At 55.5% G+C, this 15,592-nt stretch overlaps 1 protein-coding gene across 6 annotated transcripts in view; it reads right to left on the bottom strand.

Annotated features, from left to right (window-relative positions):
- USP9X (ubiquitin specific peptidase 9 X-linked) overlaps positions 1-14,838 on the bottom strand; it is a 75,883-nt gene extending 61,045 nt beyond the window's left edge. For 2 of the 6 annotated variants that reach the window (XM_078882685.1, XM_078882691.1), the window contains exons 1-6: positions 13,999-14,838; positions 6,397-6,813; positions 4,409-4,602; positions 3,638-3,717; positions 2,980-3,092; positions 319-537 (exon numbers count right to left, since the gene is read on the bottom strand). In XM_078882685.1, the coding sequence (XP_078738811.1) occupies positions 319-537; positions 2,980-3,092; positions 3,638-3,717; positions 4,409-4,602; positions 6,397-6,564 (774 nt within the window). In that variant the 5' untranslated portion in view covers positions 6,565-6,813; positions 13,999-14,838. Of the gene's footprint in view, positions 1-318; positions 538-2,979; positions 3,093-3,637; positions 3,718-4,408; positions 4,603-6,396; positions 6,814-13,131; positions 13,235-13,998 lie in introns of those variants that run through there. The other 4 variants (XM_078882687.1, XM_078882689.1, XM_078882686.1 and 1 more) reach the window with 4 other exon arrangements.
- Positions 14,839-15,592: the final 754 nt, after the last annotated feature.

Below are 15,592 nucleotides of genomic sequence, written 5' to 3'. Positions count from 1 at the left end.
ATGGCGATGGCGACGATCACAATGACGATGACAATGATGATGATGACAGTGACGAGGGTGATGGTGATGGCGACGATCACAATGACGATGACAGTGACGATGATGACAGTGACGAGGGTGATGGCGATGGCGACGATGACAATGACGATGACAATGACGACGATGACAGTGACGAGGGTGATGGCGATGGCGACGATCACAATGACGATGACAGTGACGAGGGTGATGGCGATGGCGACGATGACAATGACGATGACGATGACGATCACAATGACGATGACAATGACGATGAGTGACGAGGGTGATGGTGATGGCGACCTTGGGCGAGCGAGGGTCGGGTGGGCGCGCGTGCAGCTCCTCGTCCGTGGGCGTGGCGCCCGCCGGCACGCTCTCGCTGGCGCGCGTGCCGTTGTAGATGTGGAACTTGCAGTGCGGGTTGAGCGCCGTGGCCAGCAGCTCCAGCAGCGGGAACCAGTCCTGCGCCAGCTTGCACACGCACAGCTCCACCAGCCGGTGCGTGTTCGAGATGATGCAGCGCTGCACGCGCGCATGCAAGTGCACGTGTGTGTGTGTGTGTGCGTGCACGTACGTGTGTGTGTGTGGGTGTGTGTGTGGGTATGTGTGGATGTGTGTGTGGGTGTGTGTGGGTGTGTGTGTGCGCGTGGGGGTGTGCGCGTGTGTGTGTGCGGGTGTGTGTGTGCGGGTGTGTGTGTGCGGGTGTGTGCGTGCGGGTGTGCGCGTGTGTGCGCGTGTGTGTGCGCGTGTATGCGGGTGTGTGTGTGCGGGTGTGTGTGTGTGTGCGTGTGCGTTGGTGTGTGTGTGCGGGTGTGTGTGTGTTGGTGTGTGCGTGCGTAGGAGGGAGAGAGGAGGGCGACACGGGATAAGTTGTGGACAAGGAAAAGCAGTGGCCCCAGACGGCGCCACCTGTGCCTGGAGAGTGGTGATCACAGGCGGAGCCAGTGGGGGGGGGGGGTGGGGTGTCACCTGCCCCCCCCCAATGATCCGATCGAAATCCATAATTTCGATCGGATCATTGGGGTTTATTAGTAATACATCGGCATTTTGCGACCCCCACTGCCACTGTGTAGCAGCATATTGTTACGTGCCAGAGACTCTATGAGATGATAGGACAATAGTCCGAGTCCATAATTGGCAATAAGTAACGGCAAAGCGGTTCTAAGTGACTCGCAGAATTGTGCGCAGTTGCGTACACAGCACACGACTTCCCTGAAGGCATCAACAGCTTCAGCGAGCGCGATGCCGATCACACAACGCGGTTCGAATTCAACCCTCGATCGATGCCTCCGCCATCGCCGCGCACGCGTCCAGTAAAAAGCAAGGGACAAATCCTCACTAACCTACAACTCCAATCATTTTTCATTGCTTGAGGGGTTTGCCCCCCTAACCTGAAAATCCTGGCTCCGCCATTGGCGGTGATCAGCTGACCGATCAGCTGACCGATGCATCGACTCCTTTTACCGATGTAATAACAGCCATAGAGGGGTTCACGTGGGGATTGGCTTGCCGGTCCTGCTTGTAGCCAATAAGGGTTGAGATAGGGACCATGGCCCGGGCGTGATCACGGCATGTCATCAGGAGTGATTGGCCTAGCCATTCGGGGCCCCAGCTAATGGGGAGCCGGATGAGGGGCGTGCTCCCGGGATTGACAGGGAACCATCGAGAATGGTCGAAGCTGTCCAGGAACGATTGGCTGGGGGGACCACGTGACGAAGGGATTAAGAGAGAGTGAGAGGGAACGATCGAGAGCAGACTGGAGACTGACAAGAGCAGGGTCACGCGCGGACGGGGGCTCTGGGTGCCACGTGCGCGGTGGGGACTTAGTGCGAAGTCTGTCCTCTTTCCGTTGTCGGCCAGCAACGGAGAGTGAGTGAGTAAAGTGTATTGTGGAAGTGGAAATAAAAAGGACGGATTCCGAAGCCGTCTCAAGAAGGATTATTACACCATCAACCACCATGGACTTGAAAAAGCCTGTGTGTGCTGACGGTGACCGTGTGTGTGTCCGTGCATGCACGCATCTCCGTAGATATGTCCGTGCATATGTGTGCGTGTATCTTCATGCGTGTGTATATCTCCGTACATGTGTGTGCATATTAATATGCGTGTTTCTCTGTGCATCTGTGTGTGTGTGTGTGCGTGTCTGTGTCCATGTGTGGCTGAGTCATGTAGCCCCCCATGCCCAGCCACTGCATGCCCAAGCAGCTTCTGTTTGGCCGCATAGAGTGGGCTAAACAGGCACGACTTTGGCTGGAAAAGAGATGAACTAATGCAATATGGGAAAATGTGGAGCTGAGTGGACTTGTCGAAGACTGGTACCAGCGGTGTCAAGATCGGCCTCTATGGAGGAGGTTCGTGAAAGACGCTACTGGGCAGTTGGAGGCAGTCGCCCTCCAGGAACAACGGAGGGCGGAGGAGCACAATAGGGGGTACAGCTTGCGCATCTCAGACAGCCAACCCATGGCACCTGGGTCTGTCCCATGACTTCCTGTCAGCGAGCCTTCGACACTTCACGTGGCCCCAAAGTGCACCTGACTTGGCACATGTGCTGTGGTGATATCACCGTCACTTAGTGGTGAATAGCGGGTTTTGCTGTGTGTGTGTATCTGTGCATGTGAGGGGAGCGGTAGTGTAGTGGTTAGCGCTGCGCTACGAACCTGGCGACCCGGGTTCAATTCCCACTCACGGTCAACACCGCCAGTGACGATTATTTGAACCGGTCCTAGGCCTCCCCTAGGTCGACTCAGCCTCAAATGAGTACCTGGTGCGATGTGTAAACATCGCCACTAGGGAGACAAAGGCGGCCAGACGTGGTGTTGGCCACCCACCCCCTCGTGTGCCGTGCCGGCCTCTATAGGTGCTCGCTAACAGCACTTGCCCCTGCAGTCTGTCAAGGCTATACGGGGGGTCTTTGTCTTTTGTGTGTGTATGTGCGTGTGTGCGTCTCTGTGCGTGTGTACATACGTGTATCTCGTATTTCCAGCCGCTGACCGCCTCGTCGGTGAGGATCTTGGTGAAGGAGATGGTGAGACCATCACGGAAAAACCGCTGGCACGCCTCGCTCTTCAGGTCCAACCCTGCAGCACAATCACCTCTCACTCACTCATCCACTCACTCACTAACCCACTCACCCAGCCACTCACTCGCACATCCACCCACTCGCCAATCCACCCACTGACCCACTCGCCCAGCCACCCGCCCAGCCACTCACTCACTCACCCGTCCAACCAATCCCCCGTCCACTAACTCATCCACTCACTCAACAGCCCACTCTTGCAGCCACACATTTCACCAAACAACTCATCCGGCCACAAGCTCACCTGCCCACCCACTATCTCACCCACCTACTATCTATCTCACCCACTCACTCGGCCACTCACCCACCAAGCCACTCAATCATCCGCTCACCCACCCAGCCGCTCATACACCCAGCCACTCATTCATATGCCCACCCACTCAAATACCCAGCTGCTCACTCATCCACTCACTCGCTCACCTAACCACTCACTCATCCAGTCGCTCGCTCAGTCGCTCACCCACCCACTCAATGACCCAGGCGCTCACTCACCCACCTACTCACTCACCGACTCTCTCACATGACCCACCCCCCCCTTCCACCGACCTTTTTTGCAGAGGTCAATGGCGGCCTCCAGAAGTACCTCCAGCTCCCCCTTGGGCAGCACTGGTACGACCCAGCGTGGCCTGCGATAGGGTTCAAACCATAACGTGGGGGGGAAACATCACACACGCGGGGTTCAGCGGAACCATTTCGGAGTCTATAGGTCTCCATGTAAGTCTCTGAGTCTCTATGCGAGTCTATGGGTCTCTGTGAGTCTATGGGTATCTGTGAGGCTGTGAGTCCTATGGGTATCTATGTCAGTCTATGGGTATATGTGAGTCTATGGGTCTCTATGCGAGTCTACAGTTCTGTACGTGAATCTATAGTTCTCTACCCAAGTCTATAGGTCTCCAAGCGAGTCTACGGTTCTGCAGACGAGTCTGAGTCAATAGTTCTCTATGCGAGTCTACAGTTCTGTACGTGAATCTATAGTTCTCTACCTAAGTCTATCGGTCTCCAAGCGAGTCTACGGTTCTGCACACGAGTCCGAGTCAATAGTTCTCTATGCGAGTCTACAGTTCTGCACACGAGTCTGAGTCAATAGTTCTCTATGCGAGTCTACGGTTCTGCACACGAGTCTGAGTCAATAGTTCTCTATGCGAGTCTACGCCAGTCGATAGTTCTCCACGCAAGTCCACGGCTCCCCACGCGAGTCTCCGCTTCACGTCGTGAGCGGCGAGCCACGACGAGGCGCGACGGGAGCGGTGACGAGGGCGCGATGAGGCGCGTGTTTGTTGGTGGGGGGCGAGTGGGGCGGCGGGGGGGGGGGGTCACCTGTTGATCATGTCGTCCAGCTTGGCAAGCTCCGCGTGGGGAAAGGGGGGCTCCTCGTCGTTTGACGACGAGGTTGGGGGGGGGTGGCTCCCCTCCCCCTGGCCCTGATCGGACGATGAGGCGGCGGTGGCGGCGGCGGCCGTCGGGGTCGCGGGGGTGGGGGCCGCATCAGTGGGGGAGGTGGGCAGTGGGTTCTGCACACAAAGACAAAGATCCCCTGTATAGCGTTAACAGACTTTAGGGGCAAGTGCTGTTAGCGAGCATCTATGAAGGCCGGAACGGCACACGAGGGGGTGGGTGGCCAGCACCACGACCGACCGCCTTTGTCTCCCCGGTGGCGATGTTTACTACACACCGCACCAGGTGACTCATTTGAGGCGGATTCGACCTAGGGGAGGCCCAGGACCGGTTCAGATAATCGTCACTGGTGTTGTCCATGAGCAGGAATCGAACTCGGGTCGCCGGGTTCATAGCGCAGCGCGCTAACCGCTACACTACCGCTCCCCACACGCACACACACAGACACACACACACAGAGAGTGACACACAGAGAGTGACACACACACGCACACACAGAGAGTGACACACAGAGAGTAACAGAGTGACACGCACACACACACAGACACACACACACGCACACACACAGAGAGTGACAGACACACACAGACACATACACACAGAGAGAGTGACAGACACACACACAGAGAGTGACACAGACACACAGAGTGACACACACACACACACAGACACACATACACAGTGACAAAGGTTCCCCTGGGGTCACCCTTTAACAGACTGGCCGGGGCAAGTGCTGTTAGTAGCGAGTAGCAGCACCGGTGAGTAGCACCGATGAATACACGTTGGTTCTTTTCGGTAAAGTCACGTAGATATAAAACAAAATACAAGCACCTATGAAGGCTACACAGACACACAAAAGATCCCCTGTGTAGCCTCAACCGATTGTCGGGGCCAGTGCTGTTAGTAGCGAGTAGCAGCGTCTATGAAGGCGACTGGCAGGAGGTCACAGGACAGACCTCGGTGCCATGGATCGACCGACTGAGATGACTGGCAGATGCACCACCTGTGCCCCCTACTGTGCCAACTCGCTGCGCTTTATCAGCCCGGCGCTCCGCTCGTGGTTGTGAGCACCGCTCCTCCACCCTCCGCTTTTTGCTGGAGGGCGACTGCCTCCAACTACCCAGAAGCCTCAAGGTGCACCTAGCCTGGCACTGCCCGGTATCGTCCTTCATGAGCCTCCTCCTCCAGAGTCCAATCTCGTCAGTGCTGGCACGAGTCACCGGCCAGCGCCGGTGTGCTGTGTGTGTGTTCACCCCGTGCTGTCCCGTGTGTTTACACACCGTTCTGTTCTGTCCCGTGTGTTTACACACCGTGCAGTGTGTGTGTTCACCCCGTGCTGTGCTGCGGATATACGTGTGTGTGCTCGCTGTGCTGCGTGTGCTCCCACTATGCTGCGTGTGTGTACGTGCGTGTACGTGCGTGTACGTGCGTGTACGTGCGTGTACGTGCGTGTACGTGCGTGTACGTGCGTGTACGTGCGTGTACGTGCGTGCACGTGCGCGAATGTTTGCTCCCACTGTGTTGCGTGGCTACGTGTGTGCTCCCACTGTGCCCCGTGTGTGTGTGTGTACGTGTGTGTGTGTGTACGTGTGTGTGTACGTGTGTGCTCCCACTGTGCCCCGTGTGTACGTGTGTACACGCGTGTGTGTACGTGTGTGTGTACGTGTGTGTGTACGTGTGTGTGTACGTGTGTGTGTACGTGTGTGTGTACGTGCGTGTGTACGTGTGTGTGTACGTGTGTGTGTACGTGTGTGTGTACGTGTGTGTGTACGTGTGTGTGTACGTGTGTGTGTACGTGCGTGTGCTCCCACTGCCATCACGTGTGCTCGCTATGCCGCCCACCCGCACGCGTGTGCATGCGTGCGCATCTCCGGTGTCAAGCGCGCGTTGGTGCGTGCGTGCGGACGTGCCGTGGCGTGCATGGGTGACGGCGGCTGGCTGGGAGGCGACGAGTCGGCGGCGTTGCCACCCTGGCCGGGCTGCGCCGCCGCGGGCTGCGGCGAGGATCCGGCCGCGTCGCTGCCCCCCGCGCCGCCGCCGCCACCGCCGACGGGCGACCCGCGGGTCGTGGCTGTCATGGCGGCAAGAGCGGGGCACAGCCTCGCTATCTTGTCAGGCGACGGGGCGGGGAGCCGCCGGAGCGCCTCCCGCCGGCGCTCGCTGCGGCTCTCGTGAGGACGTGGACGACGAGACGAGGGAGGACGAGAAGGAGGACGAGGAGGTTGATGCGATCGAAGTGGTCGTCGAGACGGCTGGAGCAAAGGTGAGCACGAGCGTGATGGAAGCGGCCTCTCTCTCCCACAGGCCCGCAGAGAACATTGCACTTCCTGAGGTGGTGTGCAGGGAGCACAGAGGAGGGAGGACAGAGGGAGGGGTAGAGGGCAAGTGCTGTAAGCGAGCAGCCCCTGTGAAGGCTGCCGGCACTGTGGCACACGGGGGGTGGGTGTGGCCAGCAACCACTCCCGGCCGCCTTTGTCTCCCCAGTGGCATGTGTACTGCACACCGCCGCAGCGGGTGCTCGTTTGAGGCCCAGGACCGGTTCAGATATTCGTCACTGGTGTTGGCCGTGAGCGGACATCGAACTCGGGTCACCGGGTTCGTAGCGCAGCGCGCCGATCCGCTCGACTATCGCTCCCCACTCACTCACAAAGACAAACATCCCCCGTGTAGACTTAACAGACTGTTGGGGCAAGTGCTGTTAGCAAGCAGCACCTATGAAGGCTGACACGGCGGACGAGGGGGTGGGTGGCCAGCACCACACCCGGCCGCGTTTGATAATCGTCACTGGTGAGCGGGAATCCAACTCGGGTCACCGGGTTCGCAGTACAGCGCGCTAACCGCTACACAACCGCTCCACACTTGCTCATATACAAAGTAGAATGCAATGTTGTTGACGTTATAATAGTTTATACCGTAATAAATAACGTTAATCGTGTTAGAAAGGTCATCAATATTAATATAGTAGAATGCAATTATGTTAATGAGTAACTGTATTGCATCGTTATAAATAAAGTTAGATAACAAGATGACTTGTGTAACACTCACCCACAACCTCTACAACCACAACAATCTCTCCAACCACAACCACACACTACAACAACCACAACCACACACCACAACAACCGCTCCAACCACAACCACACACCACAACAACCACAACCACACACCACAACCACACACCACAACAACCACAACCACACACCATAACCACACACCACAACAACCACAACCACACACCACAACAACCACTACCACACACCACAACAACCACTACCACACACCACAACAACCACAACCACACACCACAACAACCACAACCACACACCACAACCACACACCACAACAACAACCACACACCACAACAACCACACACCACAACAACCACACACCACAACAACCACACACCACAACTACCGCTCCAACCACAACCACACACCACAACAACCACAAACCACAACTACCGCTCCAACCACAACCACACACCACAACAACCACAACCAAACCACAACTAACGCTCCAACCACAACCACACACCAAAACAATCACAACCACACACCACAACTACCGCTCCAACCACAACCATACACCACTCAAATCACGCGTAACAAAAAGTGCACCAACACAACTACACACGCACACACAACTTCTCAAACACACACAACAACCCAGAAGACACAAAGTTAAAGATCCCCCGTGTAGCCTTAACAGACTGTTGGGGAAAGTTCTGTTAGCAAGTAGCGCCTATGAAGGCTGGCACGGCACACGAGGGGGTGGGTGGCCAGCACCACACCCGTCCGCCTTTGTCTCCCCAGTGGCGATGTTCATGCATCACACCAGGTACTCATTTGAGGCCGAGTCGACCTAGGGGAGGCCCAGGACCGATTGAAATAATCGGCACTGGTGTTGGCCACGAGCGGTAATCGAACTCGGGTTGCCGGGTTCGTAGTGCAGGGCGCTAACCGTTGCACTAGCCCGAACACACACAGACAAACACAACTACACAGAAGACTTGCCATGCAAACCAAACGATGGACCTATAAAGGTATAGCAAACCCAGAGAGAGAGATACTAAAACTATCATCATGTTGCCCGGTAAGGCCCACTGAGCCCACGATCACAAATGATAGCTCAACAGAGTGGTGGCTTATCAAGTGGAAACGTATAGCAGCAGCCAACTACTCTACAACCCACGATGTCAATTCTAAACGCGGAAGGAAAAAACTGGACAATCCGTAGAAAAATCCACGCGACCGCAGGGAGAGTGAGAGAGACGCAGACTCCAAATGTACAACAGGCGACAGGGTCGGGATCAAACCCACGACCTCCTGTATACCCTGCGAGGTCGGTAATAACTCGCGACCGTGGCGCCACCGACCCATTGAGATGCATAGAGACAGAGACATAGATAGACTCACACAGCCTTGGACTAACGCGCTGCTATATAAAATCCATACAAGATGTAGCATAAAAGATACCCCCACTCAGCTGCCAACCACTTATGGTGGAGCGGCTTGCCGCTCATTTAGGGTCCAGCTCTCTCCGATTGATCCATCGCCCCCCTCGCCACCTCCCCCCCCGCCTCATCCCCCCCTCCTTCAACCAGCTCCCCACCCATAGCACTCACAATTCTCTCTTCCTCAATTGCCTCTAGAGAGTTGGTCTTGCAGACAGGCCCCGTCACAAACCCTGGCACGCCAGAGTACGTACGCTCAACTTTTTTGTACCGTACGTAGCCAACCGTGCTAATTGGAGGTGTAGTGTATAGGATAGTGTACTGTGTACTGTATAGTGATGTCGTGTATAGTATAGTGTAATGTAGGGCTGTGTATAGTATAGTGTAATGTCGGGTAGTGTATAGTGTATACAAGTGTAGTGTATACAAGTGTAGTGTATAGTATAGGGTAGTGTATAGTGTATACAAGTGTAGTGTATAGTGTATAGTGGCGTAGTGTATAGTGTAGGGTAGTGTATAGTGTATACAAGTGTAGTGTATAGTGTAGGGTAGTGTATAGTGCATACAAGTGTAGTGTATAGTGTAGGGTAGTGTATAGTGTATACAAGTGTAGTGTATAGTGTAGGGTATAGTGTATACAAGTGTAGTGTATAGTGTAGGGTAGTGTATAGTGTATACAAGTGTAGTGTATAGTGTAGGGTAGTGTATAGTGTATACAAGTGTAGTGTATAGTGTAGGGTAGTGTATAGTGTATGTAGAACTTCTTTCGCATTCTACCTTTTGTTTCGGACGTTAATTCATATTTTACTCACGATATTTAATGAAAAAATTAAGTTAGGTAAACTGCCCTGGTTAAACCTTTGCCGTTTCGAGACGTCTGCAAGTTGCAGGGTGGGTGGGTATCCCATTATCCACCAAATCGCGGAACGCACGAGCGGTTCAGTGTTCATGTTATTTCGAGAGGCGTAGTATCAGTGCCAGCGTTTTTAAAGACGTTGTTACTCACCGCAGAGAACCGTAGCGACACGACCGCCACCAATCTACGATAGCCGGCGCCAAACTGTGCCACACGCCCTCCCGCGTGGCCTTGTGGGGAGCCTCGGTATGTCTTCCGAACTGAAGGCGTACCGGTATAAAGTTACTTTATTTTAGAGCGGACGGAATCGGAAGAAAAACTGATGACGTAAACGTACATCATCGGAATGGGAAAGGGTGAAACTACCCTAACCCGAAGATGAGCAGTCACGGTAGCTCGGAGATGTTAACTACCTCGTCTGGTGCACAGGACGTCATGCGGGTTCGATCCCGACCATGACGACGCCTGCTGCTGTATATTTGAAGTTTGCACGTCTCTCGCTCTCACCGTGGTCGCGTGGATTTTTCTCCGGGTCCTCCACATTTAGAATCAATATCATGCATTTAGAGTTATTGGGCTGACGATGATGATAAGTCATTTCTATGAGCCATCATTTGTGATAGCCAAGTCGCTTCTGAAAAAGAGCTACATAGCTCAGTGGGCCTTCACTGGTACAATTAAAATAAATGTTTCTCTAAATGTCCACCCATCCAAAAAAAACCTTATAGCTGTATTAAAAAATGTTTATGTTCCGGTAATGTATCGTTTTGTTGGTATTTAGAGAGATAAGTGAATGCATTGTGTCGGCAGGGGTGGGTGGTTGGTGGGGGAGCTGTGTGGTCCGTTCGCCGAGTGGTCCGTAGGCCAAAGAAGTTTGCGAAACACCGCTGTGGAGAGGGGCTCCAAGTTTCCAATGGAGGGTCATGACCGTGGCCAAGAAGAGCCGGACAGCTTCGTGTGGAGCGACAGGTCCTGGTAGGTCGCTTCAACACAGCAGCATTACGCAGCCGACGAAAAGATAATGTCGCCCAGACTGATTCGGAGATGAGAAATCCCCTGCCGAACAGGAGCTGGTCATAAGGGACATTGCCCAGGTATGGAAACTTTTCAACTCTGTATACAACTGCCCCAGCTCTCATGGCGAATTGAATGGGTGGAGAATTTTATGATGAAAATTCAGGCAGATGCTTAGTTTTGGTGGGGCTGGCACGCTCCAGGTTCAGCAATGAAGCCTCCAACTTCTTCTCAGAGTGAGCAGCAATCATCAGATCATCAGTGTAAACAGCATGGTTGACCAATAGGGAGCCATCCCTTGACTGCATCTGGGAAACGATCAGCCTCCCATTGTATCTGTACCAATGGAAATTCCTTTGGTACAACCATGAAAAGCTTATCGAACTATGTGTATAAAAAAATGTGTTAACTAATGTAGAAACCAGAGGACATACCTTGTCGCATCCCAAGGGGAACAAGGAATGGCTCTGACTCCTAGCCGCGCAGCTTTACCAGGACCTTCCTACCATCATTAAGGTCCTTAATGATTGTGCGCAGAGTCAGGTACCGCGAAAGCACGAAGAACAACCAAGAGCACATGTCTATTGATGGTATCATAGGCCTTGACCAGGTCAATAAAGCAAACGGAAATAGAATATGTAATCTGTGCAGGACCACCCTGGTTTGAAACCACATTGCGCTCCACAAGCCTCTCCTCAGAGTGCTGCTGGTAAGGGGGTGATGTTGTTAAATCCTTGCGAGGACCTTTACCGGCATCACCCTGAGGAGGGAGATGACCAAGTAGTTGTTACAGGGCATCGTTCCAATCTTGTGAAACCCATCCTGTGGTCAAGAAAGTTGTGATGATGTCATATCGGGCAGTCGGCAGACAAATGCCACCCTCCCTCAGCATCTCTGCCCGGCACTATTACTGGTCTGAGACTCTGGTTTGCTCTTCGTATTTCATCAACAGATGGCACCTCAGCCAGCCACTCACAAGGGCCAACTGCGACTTCATCCAATATTTGAAGAACGGCAGCCCCAGCCACATTTTCTCCCAGACTTTTGAGGCAAGTGCTGTTAGCGAGCACCGATAGAGGCTGGCATGGCACACAAGGGGGTGAGTGGCCAGCACCACGCCCGACCACCTTTGTCTCCCCAGTGGTGATGTTTACACATCGCACCAGGTACTGATTTGAGGCCGAGTCGAACTAGGGGAGGCCCAGAACCGGTTCAGATAATCGTTACTCACCACGACCGCAGTACCAACATCTTCCAGAACATCCTCACCACTGTTAACCAACACCACCACTACCCTCACCATTTTCACCTGGACCAACCTCACACACACCATTACTTTTTACCCTCACCACCGCTGTCATTACACTCACCACGACTCTCACCTTTACCACCATCACCACACTCATCACATGTCTCCCTCGCTACCATCCCTCCTCCGCCCTCTTTACCTCACAAACGCCACCATCAACCACACTCACCAACAGTTTTACCCTCACCACCACCACCGCTGTCACCACTCACCATAACTATCACTTTTACCACCATCACTTTCACCATCACCCTCACCACATTTTCCCCTCACCAACACCCATCCTCCCCTCTCATTAACCTCACACACGCCACCATCACCGCACTCACCATCACCCCCCTGAATCGTCACCACACTCACCACCACCTCACCATTTACTCTCACCGCAACACCATCACGCTCACCATCCTCCCTCAGCACACCTCTTTAAAACCACCCCATTCGTTATTCCCCAAGTGCGGACGCTTGCTGCGATGGCGGGCGAGGGAATTTAACAGACACCGAAGGCCTCAACCACCGCCACCTCCCTCCACCCCCCCCCACCACCAGTGCCCCGGGGCGGGCAGGGGCGACCAGGCAAGCCCGTAGGCTCCACCGGGAGGTGATGGGGCCTAGTTTCTTTTATGCGCGTTCGGCTCGTCTCTTGGGGGCTATGGCCCCTCGCCCGTTGTCCCCTTAAGCTCGGACCCCCCCTCCTTCTATCGAGAGAGCGGCAAGGGGCCCCCCTCCACTATTTCCTCGTTTTACGCGGAGCCCCCCCCGCCCCCCTTGAGAGAGGGCCCCGGTTGTAAATAAATTATTAAATAAAGGCGGGCGGGTCAGCAGCCATTTTCCCTCGAGTCAGCTGCTGCTGCTGCTGCTACTGCCGGCGATGATCTCCCCCTCACTCCGTGTCAACAAAGCGAGCCCCCCACACCCCCTCTTCGATACCCCTTTAAATAAACTGGAGGGGGATGGGGGGCCTCATAACCTCGTAACAGGGGTGGAGAGGAGGTGAGGGAGGTCCCACTCACCACTCACCAGACAGAAGGCAGTCGAACTGTTCACAAACTCACCCGGCAGTCAGTCACCCGGCGTCTCCCCCTCCTCCTCCTCCCGTGTAAACAAGACGGCCAACCCCCCGCCCCCTCTATCCCGGTATGATCCCACAGAGCAGACACCCCCTCCCCACCTAATGAGGGATCCACCCACGCCCTTTAATTTGAGGGTGGTCCCCCGTTCCAGACAGACGAGAACTTCGCTACCAAGTCACTCAACCACTCACTCACCGGGGCTCACTCACTCATGTACTCACCCAGCCATGAACCCACTCAACGACTAACTTACCCACCCATTTAGCCACTCCACGGGCTCACTAACCCACGCATAGACCCAACGACCACTCACTCACCCACCAACCCACTCACCTATTCACTCACTCACTCGTCTACTCACCCACCCTCTCACAGACTCGCTCACCCATTAACACACCCACCAACTCAATCCCCCACTCATTAACACTCAATTAGTGACCCACTCACACACTCTACCCACTCACCCACCCTTATCCACTATCCACCAATGTACTCACCAACCCAGCCATTAATCCAAACACTCTCCCTCCCTCACCCACTAACCCACCTATTAACCCAACAACTCACACTCACCAACTCACCCACTCACCAAACCCAGCCACTCACCCTCACCAACTCACCCAAACTCACCCACCCACCATCAGCCACTTACCAAACCCGGCCATTCATCCTCACCCAAACTCACCCACCCACCCGCTCACCCTCACCCACTCACCAAACCCAGCCACTCACCAAACCCAGCCACTCACCAAACCCAGCCACTCACCCTCACCAACTCACCCAAACTCACCCACCCACCCCACTCACCCGAGGCCGGCGAGCTGATGTCCCCGGCTCGAGTTTTCGGCCGAGGGTTGAGCGAGGCCCGGGGTAGAAGGCGTGAGGGTGGTGGTGGTGCTCGCTACGGAGTTCTCTCCAATCGTTTTTCTCCTTCTTCTACCCACCTCAAGCTGCTGCTGCTTCTGCTGCCTCTTAAGAGAAATGGGACTACGGATTCTTGTGTAACTTAACTGCTGCTGGTTAAGATGGTGGTGGTGGGCGGTGGAGGGAGGCGACAATCCGATTGTTTAGCTGCAACCGATTCTACTACTGCTGCTGCTGCCGTGGTGGTGGTTGTGATTGTGGTGGTGGTTGTGGTGGTTGTGATTGTTGTTGTAGTGGTTGGCCCCGCCTGATCTACTCTACTGTACCTCTAGGTAAGATGGTCGCGGGCTGGGCCCAAGGGTTCACACGGATGCCAACCCACGGCTGACAATACACCACCCACCCCCTTCCTCCTGCTCCTCCTGACGCGTCTCCTCTTGCTGCCGAGACTCGGGACCCTCGACTCCCTCGCGTTTCCTCTCGGCGGCGGCAATGGGGTGACGAGGCGAGCGATAGACAGGATGGGTGGTGGTGGTGGTGGAGGTGGAGATGAGGCGGAGATGCTGAAGCTGCTACCGCTGCTGCCGCTGCTGCCGCTGCTGCAACTGCCCAGCTTGCTGTTGCCGGAGGGCGGCTGTCAAAGATGGGGGGGGGGGGGGCGCCGAGCCGAGCCGAGCCCGTGAGGCGATTCAGGGGGAGGGGAGGAGAGGCGAGGTGGTGCCGAGGCTGCCGGAAAGATCGCGACGTGAGCCCCCCTCGCCGGAGCGGAGAGAGATAATGGCAGCGGCTGGGGGGGGGTGTGGAGGCGAACTTTGCGTCATAGGCGGGTGAAGTCGAAGGCGGCCATGTTGGGTAGGTGAGGGGACGGATGCCAGCTTTGGCGGGTCACCCACCCCCTTAGCAAGATGGCGGCGAGGTCACGTGGCTTATTAACCGAGGCGAGCGCGCGCGCCCCCCCCACTCTCCATAGGCGGGTGAAGCCGAAAGCGGCCATGCTGAGTAGCTGAGAGGGGGGGGGGGGGGTTTGGGGTGTGACGGGTCACCAATCGCACTCCACCCATCCCCAACCCCCTTATCAAGATGGCGGCAGATGTCACGTGATTTCTTCACCAAAGTTACACGCCCCCCCCCCTTCTCTCCATAGGCGGGTGAAGCCGACGACGGCCATGTTGAGTAGGGGGGAGCAGCTATGGCGGGTCACCCAGCCCACTCTAGCCCCTTAGCAAGATGGCGGCAGCGAGGTCACGTGGCTTCTTCACCCCCCACCCCCTCTCCAACACCCGCAACTGTTGGAGAGAGGGAGGGGGACCACCCCCCCCCCTCCCCCAGGATTGTCAGTCACGTGACGGGGATTTGTCCAATTGGCACGAACGGTGAGGGGGGTGGAGTGGCGGGATTCGATATCCGGTGGGCTCCCCTCCCCCGTTGGGGTTGAGCTCTCGGCCAATAGTGCCCCCTCGTGGCGTCAGTCACGTGCGGCCGAGACAGCCAATAGCTGTGCGCCATCTTCAACGGGGGGCGGGGCTCCGCCGCCCGT

Source organism: Lampetra fluviatilis, chromosome 66 (genome assembly GCF_964198595.1).
Source record: "Lampetra fluviatilis chromosome 66, kcLamFluv1.1, whole genome shotgun sequence".
Lineage (NCBI taxonomy): Eukaryota > Metazoa > Chordata > Hyperoartia > Petromyzontiformes > Petromyzontidae > Lampetra > Lampetra fluviatilis.
This window is presented reverse-complemented; position numbering and strand designations above follow the sequence as displayed.